The sequence below is a fragment of the Diceros bicornis genome, chromosome 18, assembly GCF_020826845.1.
Source record: "Diceros bicornis minor isolate mBicDic1 chromosome 18, mDicBic1.mat.cur, whole genome shotgun sequence".
Classification (NCBI taxonomy): Eukaryota; Metazoa; Chordata; class Mammalia; order Perissodactyla; family Rhinocerotidae; genus Diceros; species Diceros bicornis.
In genome coordinates, this window is record NC_080757.1 from 31,970,891 (window position 1) to 31,983,607 (window position 12,717).

Below are 12,717 nucleotides of genomic sequence, written 5' to 3' on the forward strand. Positions count from 1 at the left end.
CACCCATGATCACTTCTACTCTTATTCCAGTGGCCAGAATTCAGTTGTATGGCCACACTAAATACAAGGGAAGCTGGAAGAGGTGGACTAGAGGAATGATGAAACGAAATGGATTTGGTAAGCTGCTGACATATTTCTTACCCTTGTCATGGATAGTGTGGGCCTGGGCCTGGGTCTACAGGTGATTAGCAGGAGCTGATATAGATGGTATAGAGGTAGATATAGATATAGACTGGGGAGACTGAGGCAGGCCTGAAGGCAGAAGCTAACAGGAAAACCGTTGGGAATCACCCATGACTTCTCACCTCTGTGTGAGCAGGAGGCTGCTCTCACACTGCAAGGGTCAGCCTTTCAGTACCATTCAGTACATTCGTTAAAGGCCTCCAAAATCCCGACAATATCACAGGCAACATAGCTGGCTTAAAATTGGTAATGCCTCATGAATTTTATGTATATAAAACCAACCTCAGAAACACAAGTTGGCTCATGAAGTGGTCATACTCTTTACCCTGTTTACTCATCCATAAAGCAGGGATGTCGCCAAAACACAGCAGTGGCCCTTGAATCAAGCAGTTGCAGAATGAATATGCATCCACTAAAATATAAAATATATAGTCTGACTCTATTGTAACACATTATTAGTGAAATCAAATCAAGCAATATTTATTAATAATTACTATTATTATTACAAAAAGCAAATATTTGTTGAATTCCTATTATACTCTGGGCATTGAGCTAAGTGTTTTACATGCATGTTCTCACTTAATCCTAATAACAACCCTATAAAGAGAGTGGTATTATGCCCATTTTACAGATAACACTCAGGGCAATTTGGTGAATTTTCTAAGGTCGTGCAGATGGTGAGTAACAGAGGCAGGATTCAAGTCCAGATTTGTCTCCTCCAGGCTCACCCTCCTAACCACAGTCAATGCCTTTTGCCTTTGTGAGCACCTCATTTATGGAGGAAGCCATGGAGTGGAGTGGTGTAGAACACCAACTCTGGAGTCGGGCTTTGCGTCTGGGTTTAAATTCCGCTTACTTCATTTCCATGAGCCTCTTGCTTCATCTGCAAAACAAGGATAATAATAGTACCTATTTCATGGCGTAAGAATTAAATAAGATGTGGCAGGTCCAGGGCTTGGACTCAGTAACTTTCAGCTTTTCCTATGGTTTCCAGGCATTGTGCCAGGCTTTGCAGGATGAAAGGAAAGTCAGAGGGAGGGGCCTTTGGACCCAAGTCCTCACTGACTCAAAGCCCAAGAGGCAGAGGAAGCTCACCACCTTCTTCACTTTGGCCTTTCTCCTCTAAAACGCCCTTTTGATTTATCACCAAAAAGCCATCTCCTCATCACAAAGGCAAGATTTCAATAATTCTTACCCAGTTCTTGACTAAAGATGCCCAAAGAGACATCTAAGCCAATGATTTTCAAAGAAGGAATTGAATTCATTGACTTTGAAGAGAAGGGCTTGATGGTTGGGCGGTTTGTTATGTCTTAAATGTGAATGGGAGAACCATCCCACATGGGCAGCATGTGATGGGCCCTGGGGACTGAGGGCTTGTGAGTGACTGGGTGTCTACACAGCTTGGCTTCATATCTGTTCTTGCCATATTAGAGTCCAAAGTCTCTCAGGCATGGAGAAGCAGTCATTTCCTCTAAGAGATTTGGAGACCTCAAATACAAAATCAGTTACCCAAAGAGAATCTAAGTTAAGGTCATTGTACCTCTTCCTCTGAGAGGAGAAAGGTGTTTGATGATGAAAACAGAGCTGAACCCTTACTTGTAACTGCTCAATCTAAATTGGATGGTGCCACCAAGTGGATGGATGCCCACTGACCTGTGTACAAAGCTACGACGTATTAGGGATGTCAGAGTATAAGCTCACTTCTATGTGAGGACATCACCCATTCCCACAACACCAGCCACCTGCTCCTTCTTCTGAGCAGAATTGTTTTCTGCCCTCTTTGAAGGAACAAATGGTCTGAAATATTGAACTGAAAAAAGCACTCCAGGCACACATTCTACTCCCTGGGCCCCCACGGCAGTTATTTATTGAGGACGCATGATGTGCCAGAGACTAGACATGTGTTATGTCTGTCATTAGTTCTCTCCACCACCCTCAGAAGTGGAGACTACACCTTCATTTCACAGATGAGTAGATTTAGGTTCAAAAATTCTAGGTAGCTGCTCAAGGTCACACACCTGTTAAGTGACAGATTTGAAAATAGTATCATCAAACTCCTCACCACAGAGCCCCCTCTCACATGCCAGAGATGCTGAACTCCTTGGCTTGGGCTGTGGCCCACGCAGTGCCAGCCTTTTGAGCTCCCCAGGTGACTTTATTGGCTGCCTGGGCTGGGAACCACTGCACTCCATCAGCCTTCCTATAAATCAGGAGTCTTTATTCTATCCTACATCACAGCTTCCTTTAGGGGGAGGAACCAAAGCTATGGCTCTCCTCTACAGAAAAATAAATATACGTGTATATACACAAAAAGTTGCATACAATTTCAGGTAATTAGGAAAGTTTTAAAGCTTCTACATGAAGCCCCCAAAGGTCAGGAACTCAAATTAAGGACAAGTCAATAAATCCTTGGCTCCAATTACTTGGCCACACATGGGAGTTGGCGGGGAGCCTTTAAAAAAAATTCAGATTTCTGGGCCCCACTCCAGATCTACTGATTCAGAATCACTAGATCTGTAGTCTTATAATATGTTGCCACACGATTCTTATACTTCCAACCAGAAAACCGTCTTTGGACTGGTTTTTGGGAACTACCAAATAATGCCCATTCAATGGATCAGAGTTCATTTCTGTCACTTCTAGGTGATGTTAGGTAAGCTACTTAGCCTCCTGAACCTTCTATTTTCTCTTCTGTAAAATGAGGATAACAATTGTCCCTACCTCGTAGGGTTGATATGGCATTAAATAGTCCATGTAAGTGTTTAGCACAGTATCTGGTACACAAGCACTCAATAAATGTTAATTTATTACTAATTAGATAGTTCTATCATGTTCTTATCTATGTAATTAACCCCTGTGAATGGTCTTTTGGTGATAAAAGTGGGAATCGAATCTAATTTCTAGCAGACTGTCCACAACAATACATGTAAGAAAGGAGAAAATTCAAAGTTTATTAAACATTAAGAATAACAGACAAAGGTTTGGACTTAACAGCATAAGCACCACCAATATCACGGTGTACAATTAAACTGGCCTCGTGTGAACCTGTACCCGTTTAACAGATGCAGTCTTTGTGGTGTTGCCACAAGGATAATGGTCGATTATTGTTATGTTTGGTAAGGTTCTCCCAAATTAAAGATTGCATGTCTTGACTTAAATATTCACACACACAACCCCCTACATACACTTGGCCCTCTGTAAAATGTACTGACTTCAGTTGCCAAATCCAATACATCAAGGTCTAGGATAAGGCTTTGCTCATTTTTAAAATATTACTAATTGTAGAGAAAACCTGGAGGAGACCTTGGCCTCCCAAGTGGGGGCCTGGGAGCCCTTAGCAAGAAGCTGGCAGACTAGGAGCAGAAGGTGTCCACCATATGGGGGGCAGAACACCTAGTCTCCACTCCCCTGCAGCTTAGTGACCTCAGATTAAATCCAGGCCTCCACACGCCCTCCCTACAGGCAAGCAGGCCAAGCCAGCCTGCCTTGGGATCGCTCTGATGAACTCAGATACAGTCTGAGGCTTTCTCAAAGGAACACTGGGAGAAAATTAAAAGCAAAGTATAACTTTGCATTTTACAGAAGGTCTGTTGTTTTACTCTGGGGAGGGGGATTAGGGGTGAGGGCTCCACTTAAAATTCTTCTTGACTCGTCAGAAAACAGATCCAAGACCTTTTAAATGTACATTCAGAATTATTTTGCATTACCTCACAAAACCGGGTTCTCTAGTTACAGCTTCCTACCCACCCAATGCCAGAATCCTGACGGCAGTCTCCTTGAACAAGGGATCCTTCTGCGTCAAGAGATGGTCTCATGGAAGCCTGTCATATTTGAAGATGAAAGGCCAATCATTATCTTGCACGGTGTGGGGTTTGAACCATCAAAAGGTAGCACTTTCTCAAGAGGAAGAAGTGATCACTTACCGCCCTCCCACTTCCTACCTACCTCCTTAAGGTGGCAGGGGCAGAAGGACAGGCTGATCAATTTTTGCCTTTCTTTGCAAGCCTAGTTAAAAGAAATGATGATGTGACCTTGTCAGGAAGTCCTAGGCTGCTCATTCCAAATCGTGTCTAAATGATGTTGGCACATATGATTTGGATTCATTTTTAACGGCCAAGTAATTAATCTCTGAAAGATGCTTATGATGAAAAGGTGAAAAATGACAACAGGACTCTTATAATAACTGCAGTCTGCAGAACTCATTTGACCTGGTGAATCCAAGTCATTTCAAATGGGGCACTGCCTTCCCAAGCCATTTAGCAGAACTGCCTTATTTAGTGGTTAACTGCCCCGCGTAGAAGGCAGCGAGTCCAGGAGTGAGTGCTCATGTGTGTGTGGTGACAATGACCTACATATAAGGCACCTATACAGACTCCAAAGTTTTCAAATTTTTAAGATGAGGCAAGTTTCTGAAACCTCCCCTGGCACTCAAAAGAATAAGTCTTATTATGATCTTTTTATTTCTTCTGCAGAAAACATTTGTGATGCTCACTGATACAAAAAAAAACTAATTCCAAGAAAGACCAGTGCTCAAATACAGTTTTTTTAGCTACCATTTTCTACTTCAATGAATGTGGATGGTCCAGAGCATAATCCTTCAATACTTCTCCACTTAAACATATCATTTGTCTCTGTTTCAGTCACTACTGCCATTTAATAATTCTCCTGCAATTAACCTCTTTACCTATAAAAAGGCCAACTCTGTGTTCACTTGTGTCTCTTTCTGAATATCACTTATTCAGTTCTGCTTAAGATTGCCAACAGTTTTGTTTATTTTATTTTATTAGTTATTTACCTGCACAATGTACTTCATCCCAGTACTCTCCCATCTCCCACCATAATCTGTGGCTTAGGACAAATGGATACTAGTAGGAAAATCCTATTGATCAGGTTTCCCAAGACTATGACACTGTGAGAGAGGCATTGTGATGGATTGACAAGGAGACCCCAAGGTCATTAAAGAATCAGATACTCTGGAGGCAGGAAACTAGAAAATCCCATCAATGAAAGGGTATTTTAATCTAACACAAAATGTCTCTTTGCAATAACAGCAGAATCTCTTGACATTACACAATTTAGCGAAACAAATGAACAATCATCTTTAAAGTCAAAACATCTGTCAAATTATAAAGCATACACATAGCACCGATATCAACCTTATACTGCATAAGACGCACATGCCCGTAAGGGAGAACAGAATGGTTTGGGGTGCTTGCACTGATATTCCATTCCAGGAACTCATAATCGTGAAGTGAACATTTTTGTGGCAGATGCTTTTCCTAAAAAACACTGTATCATCCAATAAATATTTGACTAACATCCATTTTGTGCTTTTAGGTGACTGACTTCTTTCTGAGACCTAATAGGGAACAAGAAAGCTCCTTATATATTTTAGAGTAGGATTCGTCACAGCAAGCCTTGATACTGCCATAAAATTTTAATTTAAAGCAGACGACATGCTGATGTGTCAGTGATAGGCTTAAAATATTAAAGATTTCAAAAACCTCCAAGCACTTCTTCTCTGTACAACATTGATGAATATATATCTTTGCTATATAATTTTAAAACATGGAATAGTTTTCCTTTTCTCTTTGCTATATATAATATATGTCTTCCAAAATACATTGTCAGTCTTTATATCTGAAAAATACTGTACAAAAAAAGAACTTCCTATAATTACTCTGTATAAACATTAAACAATTTCATAATCTCTCCTTTTGGTCTATAGTAAACATTTACATTGATTGGATTAACCACAGTTTGTGACAACACCATCCCCTTCTGAGATACACCAGTGTCTTTTACATTCATTTTTCAGAAGTCCACTTTATAAGAGCAAATACGTTCGAAAGCAAACAGAGAATAAGAAACATAAGCTCCAGAATCATTAATTTATGAAGCATTCAAAAATGACACTGCTAGGAAAAAGGGTCTTACAAAACATCAACTTCTTAACTTAATTAACTGATTTTTAAAAACAGCAAGGTGTAGTTCACAAAAATATATATATTACAAAAAATGGGGAAAACTGAATCTTAAGTAATTGAATAGTTTTGAATATCAAGAGGAATATGGAAAAAGTTAACTAGAAAAGTAGGGGCTGGGGGTGTGGGAGAGGGGAGAGAACAAAACCAAACATACCAATGACAAAAGCTGTTCCACGATGCATTTTTTTGGCTCATATACTGATAAATTAACCCCTCGTTCTTCGACCTGGCATTTCCCTCTGCTTCCCTGTCCTGGGGATGTTCTGGGCATGCTCAAATGCATTACTGTAATTTTTGTTTTTTAAAAGACAGTGAAATTCTTAGGTAGGGAAAATATCCTACGTCCACTAGTAATACTCAGGCAGCATGCTCTAGCGTACAATAGGATTATTGCTTTAGGTACAGACAGTGCAAAAACACACTCTGTGATCTATAAGAGTACTTTTACTTACCCGGGGTCGGTAGAATTAAAAGGAAACTTAGTAGATAGCAGTAAGTAAATATGGGATCTAATAATTCTAAACAGCACTTTAAATCTGAAGACAATTATCACCAAAACTGAAAATATGAGGAAAGCGACCTATAACTGAAGAGAGCTGCAGTGTAGTGCGAAGTTGTTTTGTGCACCTTATTAGCATGGTAACTTACAGATTAAACAGAAACAAGAGCTTGTAGTCTTGAAAACTGAGATCTACTATTTTACCAGGGCCCTTCTTAGCGAATCCAAGCAGAGGGTCCCGGAAGAGGATGTCAGAGCGAACAAGAAACAGTGCAGAGAGGGCAGGAGGGGAGAAGGGAGGGGCAGGAAACCCACGAGAGGTCTCCATAGTCCAGTAAAAACATGGCACCTTTCTTTTTTGGAACTAAAAGATGATGAGAGGGCTATCTAAAAATGGCAAGTGCACGCTCACGCACGCACGCGCATATACCGCTGACCACACACATGAGCACAAGCACATCTACGTACACACATACACACCAAAATGTGAGTCAGTTGTGTTTATGCCTCTGGTAAAGTGCTGATGTCAGAAAGATTGGTTCAGGTGTGGTGCTATCAGACAGGAAACAAACTGTCCATCTATTCAAAAGCCAGCCCACAAAAATGCCACCCTACAGGGGCCCGTGCCTGGCCTCGTACTTGGCAAGTATGTTCTTGCATTTGCCCAGCTCCTTTCGCAAGTCGGCCACCTCCTGGCGCAGGGCCGAGTTCTCCTTCTCAAGGAACGACGCCCGGATGGCAATCTGATTCTCCTTCAGCCGCCGGGCATCGCGGGAGCGTTTGGCCGCCATATTGTTCTTTCTGCGCCTTGCCCAGTACTTGTCATCCTGCTCATTAGTTACAGAAGGAAAAAGAAACAAGATATTAGATTTCAGCAGGGCTGTGTCAGCCAGGGTGCTGGCAGGCCTCAGGGTTGTGCTGAGGCACCAGCCCAGGTGTCTTAACTTGTGTCTCCTTCCTTTCCAGTTTCTGCTTGTCTGGGAGAATGGTCCCTGGGCCATGGCTTCCTTCCTGGAGTAAGGACCAACCTGTGACAACACGCTCCTACTCTCTTTGCTCGGCAGAGTATGTGCCCAGTGAGGAGAGGTCAGAGGAATGAAAGCAAGTGGTGCACCTCACGCCCTAAATTACATTCCAAATTTCTTTACTCTCTTTGCCGAAAATTTATTTTACGAACTTTTTTCTTCCATGGGCACTGATATGCTTTTTGGTATAAGTTGATACAATATTGCTGGAAGGCAACTTGGCAATATCTTTCAGCTATTTAAATGCATATACCATCTATTTGGCAACTCCACTTCGAGGATTTCATCCTATAGCAATCTTCATGAGTGTACACATAGACGCGGGCACAAAATTTTTATTGCAGCATTGTTGGTAATAGAAAAATGAAGAAAAAACTAATTACCAGTAGGAGATTTAATAACTACATTATGATAGAGGCATACCAAAGGATACTCTGCAGCTGTTAAAAGTAATGATCCAGCTGAACCCAAACGATGTTCATGATATACCACCACGTGGGTAGAAACAACGGCAATTTGCAGTTAAATATGTATGGCCTCATCCCACTTTGGTTAAAAATTTGTAGTATTATCTATTCATAGATTTATACCAAGCTATTAAAAGTGGTGCCTTTAGAAGGGAGACTGAAGGAGGGAGCCCAAGGGGAGAGGTAGGATCTTTCACCTCTTATTTTATATCCTTCTGAACTATTAGCATATTATATGTACGTGTACACTTTGGTAATCAAAAACAGAAATGAAAGAAGAAACTTCAACCTGCCACTAATCAGTATATTCATGTTGGTAGCTTGCACTCAAAAAATTTACTCTCATTTTCTGCCTGTTCCCTAGGCCTTAAGTAGCCTAAAGAATGTTTAACTGTGGTCACTGTGAAAGCAATCGCTCCTTTCCCCTCCTTGCAGCTCCCCCTGCCAAAACAAAGAGAAACCTTCCTAAGAAGACTAAGAAACATAAACCTTCTTTTAGACCTTCCCAATTCATTCATGGTGCCACCTGGAGAATTTTGCAACCCCCTTCTTTCAACAGCTTGCAACAGCAAATCCCTCGATCCTAGCAAGGCTAATACCTGCAGTTATATGCCAGCCAGAATAAGAGGATGAGGCCAGTTCTTACTCTCCCCCAGGATTCCAAAGGGCAGTTGGCTTTGGAAGAGGCCGCATGGGTTGGGGCCAAGGCTGCAAGCAAGGTCCAAGATCAGTGGTCCACCCCCATACCTGCCCAGTACCCTCAGCAGACATCTGCCCTGCACAAAGTAAGTGTGAGACAGAAAGAGTGTGCTGGCCCCTTCTGTCTGCCCTTTGCAAGCTGGCACTGTTATCTTATTTATAAAGCACTCCCAGCTTTGTACACACTTCATCATAAAATGTAACAAAGTGAAAAAAATGATCGTCATAATAGCTGGTACAGTACTCTGCTTAGAGGGGAGGCTGTCCTTTGAAGAATACCTGGATGAATAAGCTTGGGGCACGTGTGTGACAGCTCTTGGTGAGATTTGTTGGTGCTGCTTCTGAAAAGCAGCAGGGGAGCTGGAAGAAGGGATCTCAGAGAGGCTAGGCCAGCTGGACGGAGAGAAGCTGGCAGGAGCTAGCGGAGCGAGAGTCTTCACAGGGGTGAGTGGGCCTAAAAGCATATTAACAACAGGGAAGCCTCCAGTTCTCACGGAAGTGGCTTGTGTTACTTTGTAAGCCCCAATTCCACCCCCTTGGTAGTGTGGGTAAATCTACCACACTCCTCAGTGTTCCCAGGAGTGTGGTTTCCAAGGTCATTCGACAGGGGGCTGACTTAGATATGTCAGAATCTGCCCAGAGGGGCACAGGAGGCCAGGAGGGAAAGGAATACACGAGAACAAGCCCCTGGGAGATTGTAGAAGCTGTGTGTGGCGGGGGGAGGGTGGGGTGGTCCCGCCATGGGCCATGGACTAGGTGGTTTGTGACCAGGTCTTAAGGACCAGGGAGTAACTAGCTGACCTCAGGGTAACAACAACCTTCTTTGTCTCTTAGAGCTCTTTTCTCTTCTAAGGCGCTTTCATTTCCCAGCCTCACCTGTCCCCATATGCAGATGAGCTAGGAGAGGTGTGGAATGCAGACCACCTCAGGTGGGAGGGGAGCTAAGAATAGGAATGAAGCAGAGGATGCAGAAGGCAGGACTGATGAAAGGGGGACTGTCCTGGACTAGAAAAACCAGCTTGCCTCCCTTTGTTATCACAGAATGGTTGCAGGGAGGGGAGGCAGGATATTGGTGGGGCTGATAAATTTGGTGCTACATCTCCTCTCCCCTTCTCTATCTCCCAGTGCAGATGTCATCTGGCTGCCCACTTACCCCCACCCAGCAAGGACAGCCTAGGTCCAGCCCCATCATCTTCCCGAGGGTCTCATGTTTGACGCTGCCTCCCCACTGAAGCCCCCCCCAACAGGTCAACATCCCTTCTCACCAGACTAGAAGTCCCTTGAGGGTAGGAACAACGTCAGTATGGCTCACCTTGGAATTCTCAGCCCCTGATACAGGGCTTCGCACACACGAGCATTTGAAAAATATTTGTCAAGTGAATGAATAGATGTTTAAAAGTATTAAGACATCAAGGTGATTAAACTGGTTCTCAGCTAGGAATCCCAGTATGCCACCCCTTAATTCTCCCAGGGGATGCATGCTAACCCAAATGAATGGCTCAAGAGAGGAAGTTCAGACAGCGATGGGGAAGACAATTCATTGGCGGGGGCCATTTCACTCAACTGGGTTGCTCATCCAATGCTGGGGGCCATGAACACCTCTCCCATTCACCCCTTTCTCAGTCCTCTCTGCCAGAAGGAGAAATATGTTACAGCTCTGCTTCTTGCTTTGCACAAGTTCATGGTCTGTGGCCTGAGGCTTCACTCACAACTGAAGAAATCTAAGGACACGTGGCAGGAGCATGTTCCTGCCTGCTCCCCACCTGCTATGTGAGAAGGTCAGGCCTGGCCACGACAGCAGTAATATGCATAATTCCAGCACAGACGGTTTTCACGTGGCCTCTTTGTTGCCAAGGTTACCAGGGTTATTAAGTAAGCTTGCTCTTTGCTTTGAACTTGTAAATCTGGAGACCCTGTGAAGGTCTGGCTGGAAGATATATCTACTGCTCAGCAGCATCCTTTCAAACGACCCTCCATTCAAAAGGAAATCCATGCTGAATGGGCTCCCTGGTTTAGTTGAACAGATGAGCTCTAAAATACACCCAGAATTGGATGGCTAAGAACACAAGATGAAGAGCATCCAGTTGAAAGAAGACACCTAACTGCCCAGGACCTAATCTCACGGTCCCCCTTTCTTACTCCATCTTAGTCTATGGATTCCTTAACTAGTTTAGATTTTCTGGTGTTTTTACTACGTACTTTCCTTTTTAGATTCTCAGGGTGACAGCTCTTGGTTTGTCACCCGAGGACCCCTGTTGTAGCCCTTGTCGGAGCCAACATGCAGCAGCGACCTTTCTGGAAGTTAGAAGACTTGGGGGCCAGGTAGGCCTTACTCTAACTAGCAGCGTTCACCTTACTTCACTTTCTGCTTCTCCATTTCCTCAATTGCAAAACGATAATGTTGGTCTAAGGACTTCCTGAGGTCCCTTTCAGCCCTGACATTTGACGATTCTGCATCACTCAAGGTAATCTCAGGTCTGTGGATGACAGGAGTGAGTTAAATCTGCTGGGTACTTTTTCCTTCAAGGCTCTTTCTAGAGAGCATTGAAAAGCAGAGGTAACTGGTCTAAATCAGGTCCAGGACAATGTCCCAATCTCCCCCTTTCCCAACCTAGGAGTGTCTCTCCATGTGAACCATATTTAGGTTTGAGAAATGAGGGCCAGAAGTTAGAAAAGGGCTAATTCTGCCTGTTTCCAATGCCTTGAGTGTATACAATCACATCTCTGTTGTCCATATGATTGGAAAGAGGCATAAACACAAAACATTCTAAGCAATGGCTAATCAAAAATGGTTCTACTTTGGGATTAGCGGACACGGCACAATTTTGGAAAGAATTCTCTTCCTAAGGTATCATAAAAGGTCAGATTAATTTTGTTTTAAGTTGTATCTGACTTCCCAAGGTAAATCTATTTTCCTTTATAAATAATGTGTCCCTTCAATATAGCAGAGAAAAACCAACCCAGAATTAACCTTTTGTTGAGATACTCAAGTGATCATTAGTTGAGATACAGAATGAACATTACATATAAATAGTGTCAGGGAACCCGCCGGCTTCCTTAACCAAATCCCACCCTGGCCATCCAAGGTTGGCAATGTGGAACGAGGTCCTGTCTCCACCTGTTAGTCCCTGAGGCCTACATGGAAATGGCAGCAATTAATTATCAATAAATTCCCAAAGGGAAGGTAATTCTTGGAGGACTATGAGGTCCAAGGGTCCTTCCCAAATAATTATCTTTCTCTTCCCAACTTTGAAAGATCTGGGTTTATTTTACTAGGCTTTCATGGGTTTCCTTGCAGATAGTACTGGATTTACTTCCTTCATGGGCTATAAATCACTCCAATGTTTTATTGCTTCTCCTTATTTCTGTGTATTACGAAGACAGGAAAAGTGTATTTCAGAAGACACGCAGCCAGGAAGCAACTTGCCTAGAGTCACATGCCAAGAAAGAGGATCAATAATCACGAGTCCTCTGTTCACTAGCTTATATGATCTTCCTGGGGTCACCCTTTGAATCTGCCTCTTGACCCCACTCTCCATTTGCCCAAAACCTGATTACCAGTTCCAATTTACCTTCAGATCATCGGGAATGAAGACTTTGCGCGCTTTCTTAATCATGGGCTGTGGCTTCAGTTCTTCCTCAGAGAACTTGCGTTTGCGAGGGTCAAACATTTCCTGGCCAGGGATGCTGGAGAGGGCAAGATCTGCCGGGTCTGGCTCATAACCCACCGGGACCTGGATGGTGTCAGGATCAATTGGACTCGGTGTATTGCGGTTTGCTGGCAACAGCTGACCTGGAACAACACAGGAGTTTTAATTCATGAACACTCTAGAGACACCCAGGAGACAGCTACTTGA

At 43.3% G+C, this 12,717-nt stretch overlaps 1 protein-coding gene across 2 annotated transcripts in view; it reads right to left on the reverse strand.

Annotated features, from left to right (window-relative positions):
- Nucleotides 1–3,117: 3,117 nt before the first annotated feature.
- Nucleotides 3,118–12,717, reverse strand: part of HLF (HLF transcription factor, PAR bZIP family member) — a 56,392-nt gene continuing 46,792 nt past the window's right edge. The window contains exons 3-4 of one of the 2 annotated variants that reach the window (XM_058560620.1): nucleotides 12,433–12,653; nucleotides 3,118–7,496 (exon numbers count right to left, since the gene is read on the reverse strand). In XM_058560620.1, coding sequence (XP_058416603.1) covers nucleotides 7,281–7,496; nucleotides 12,433–12,653 — 437 coding nt within the window. In that variant the 3' untranslated portion in view covers nucleotides 3,118–7,280. Of the gene's footprint in view, nucleotides 7,500–12,432; nucleotides 12,654–12,717 lie in introns of both variants that reach the window. The other variant, XM_058560619.1, reaches the window with a different exon arrangement.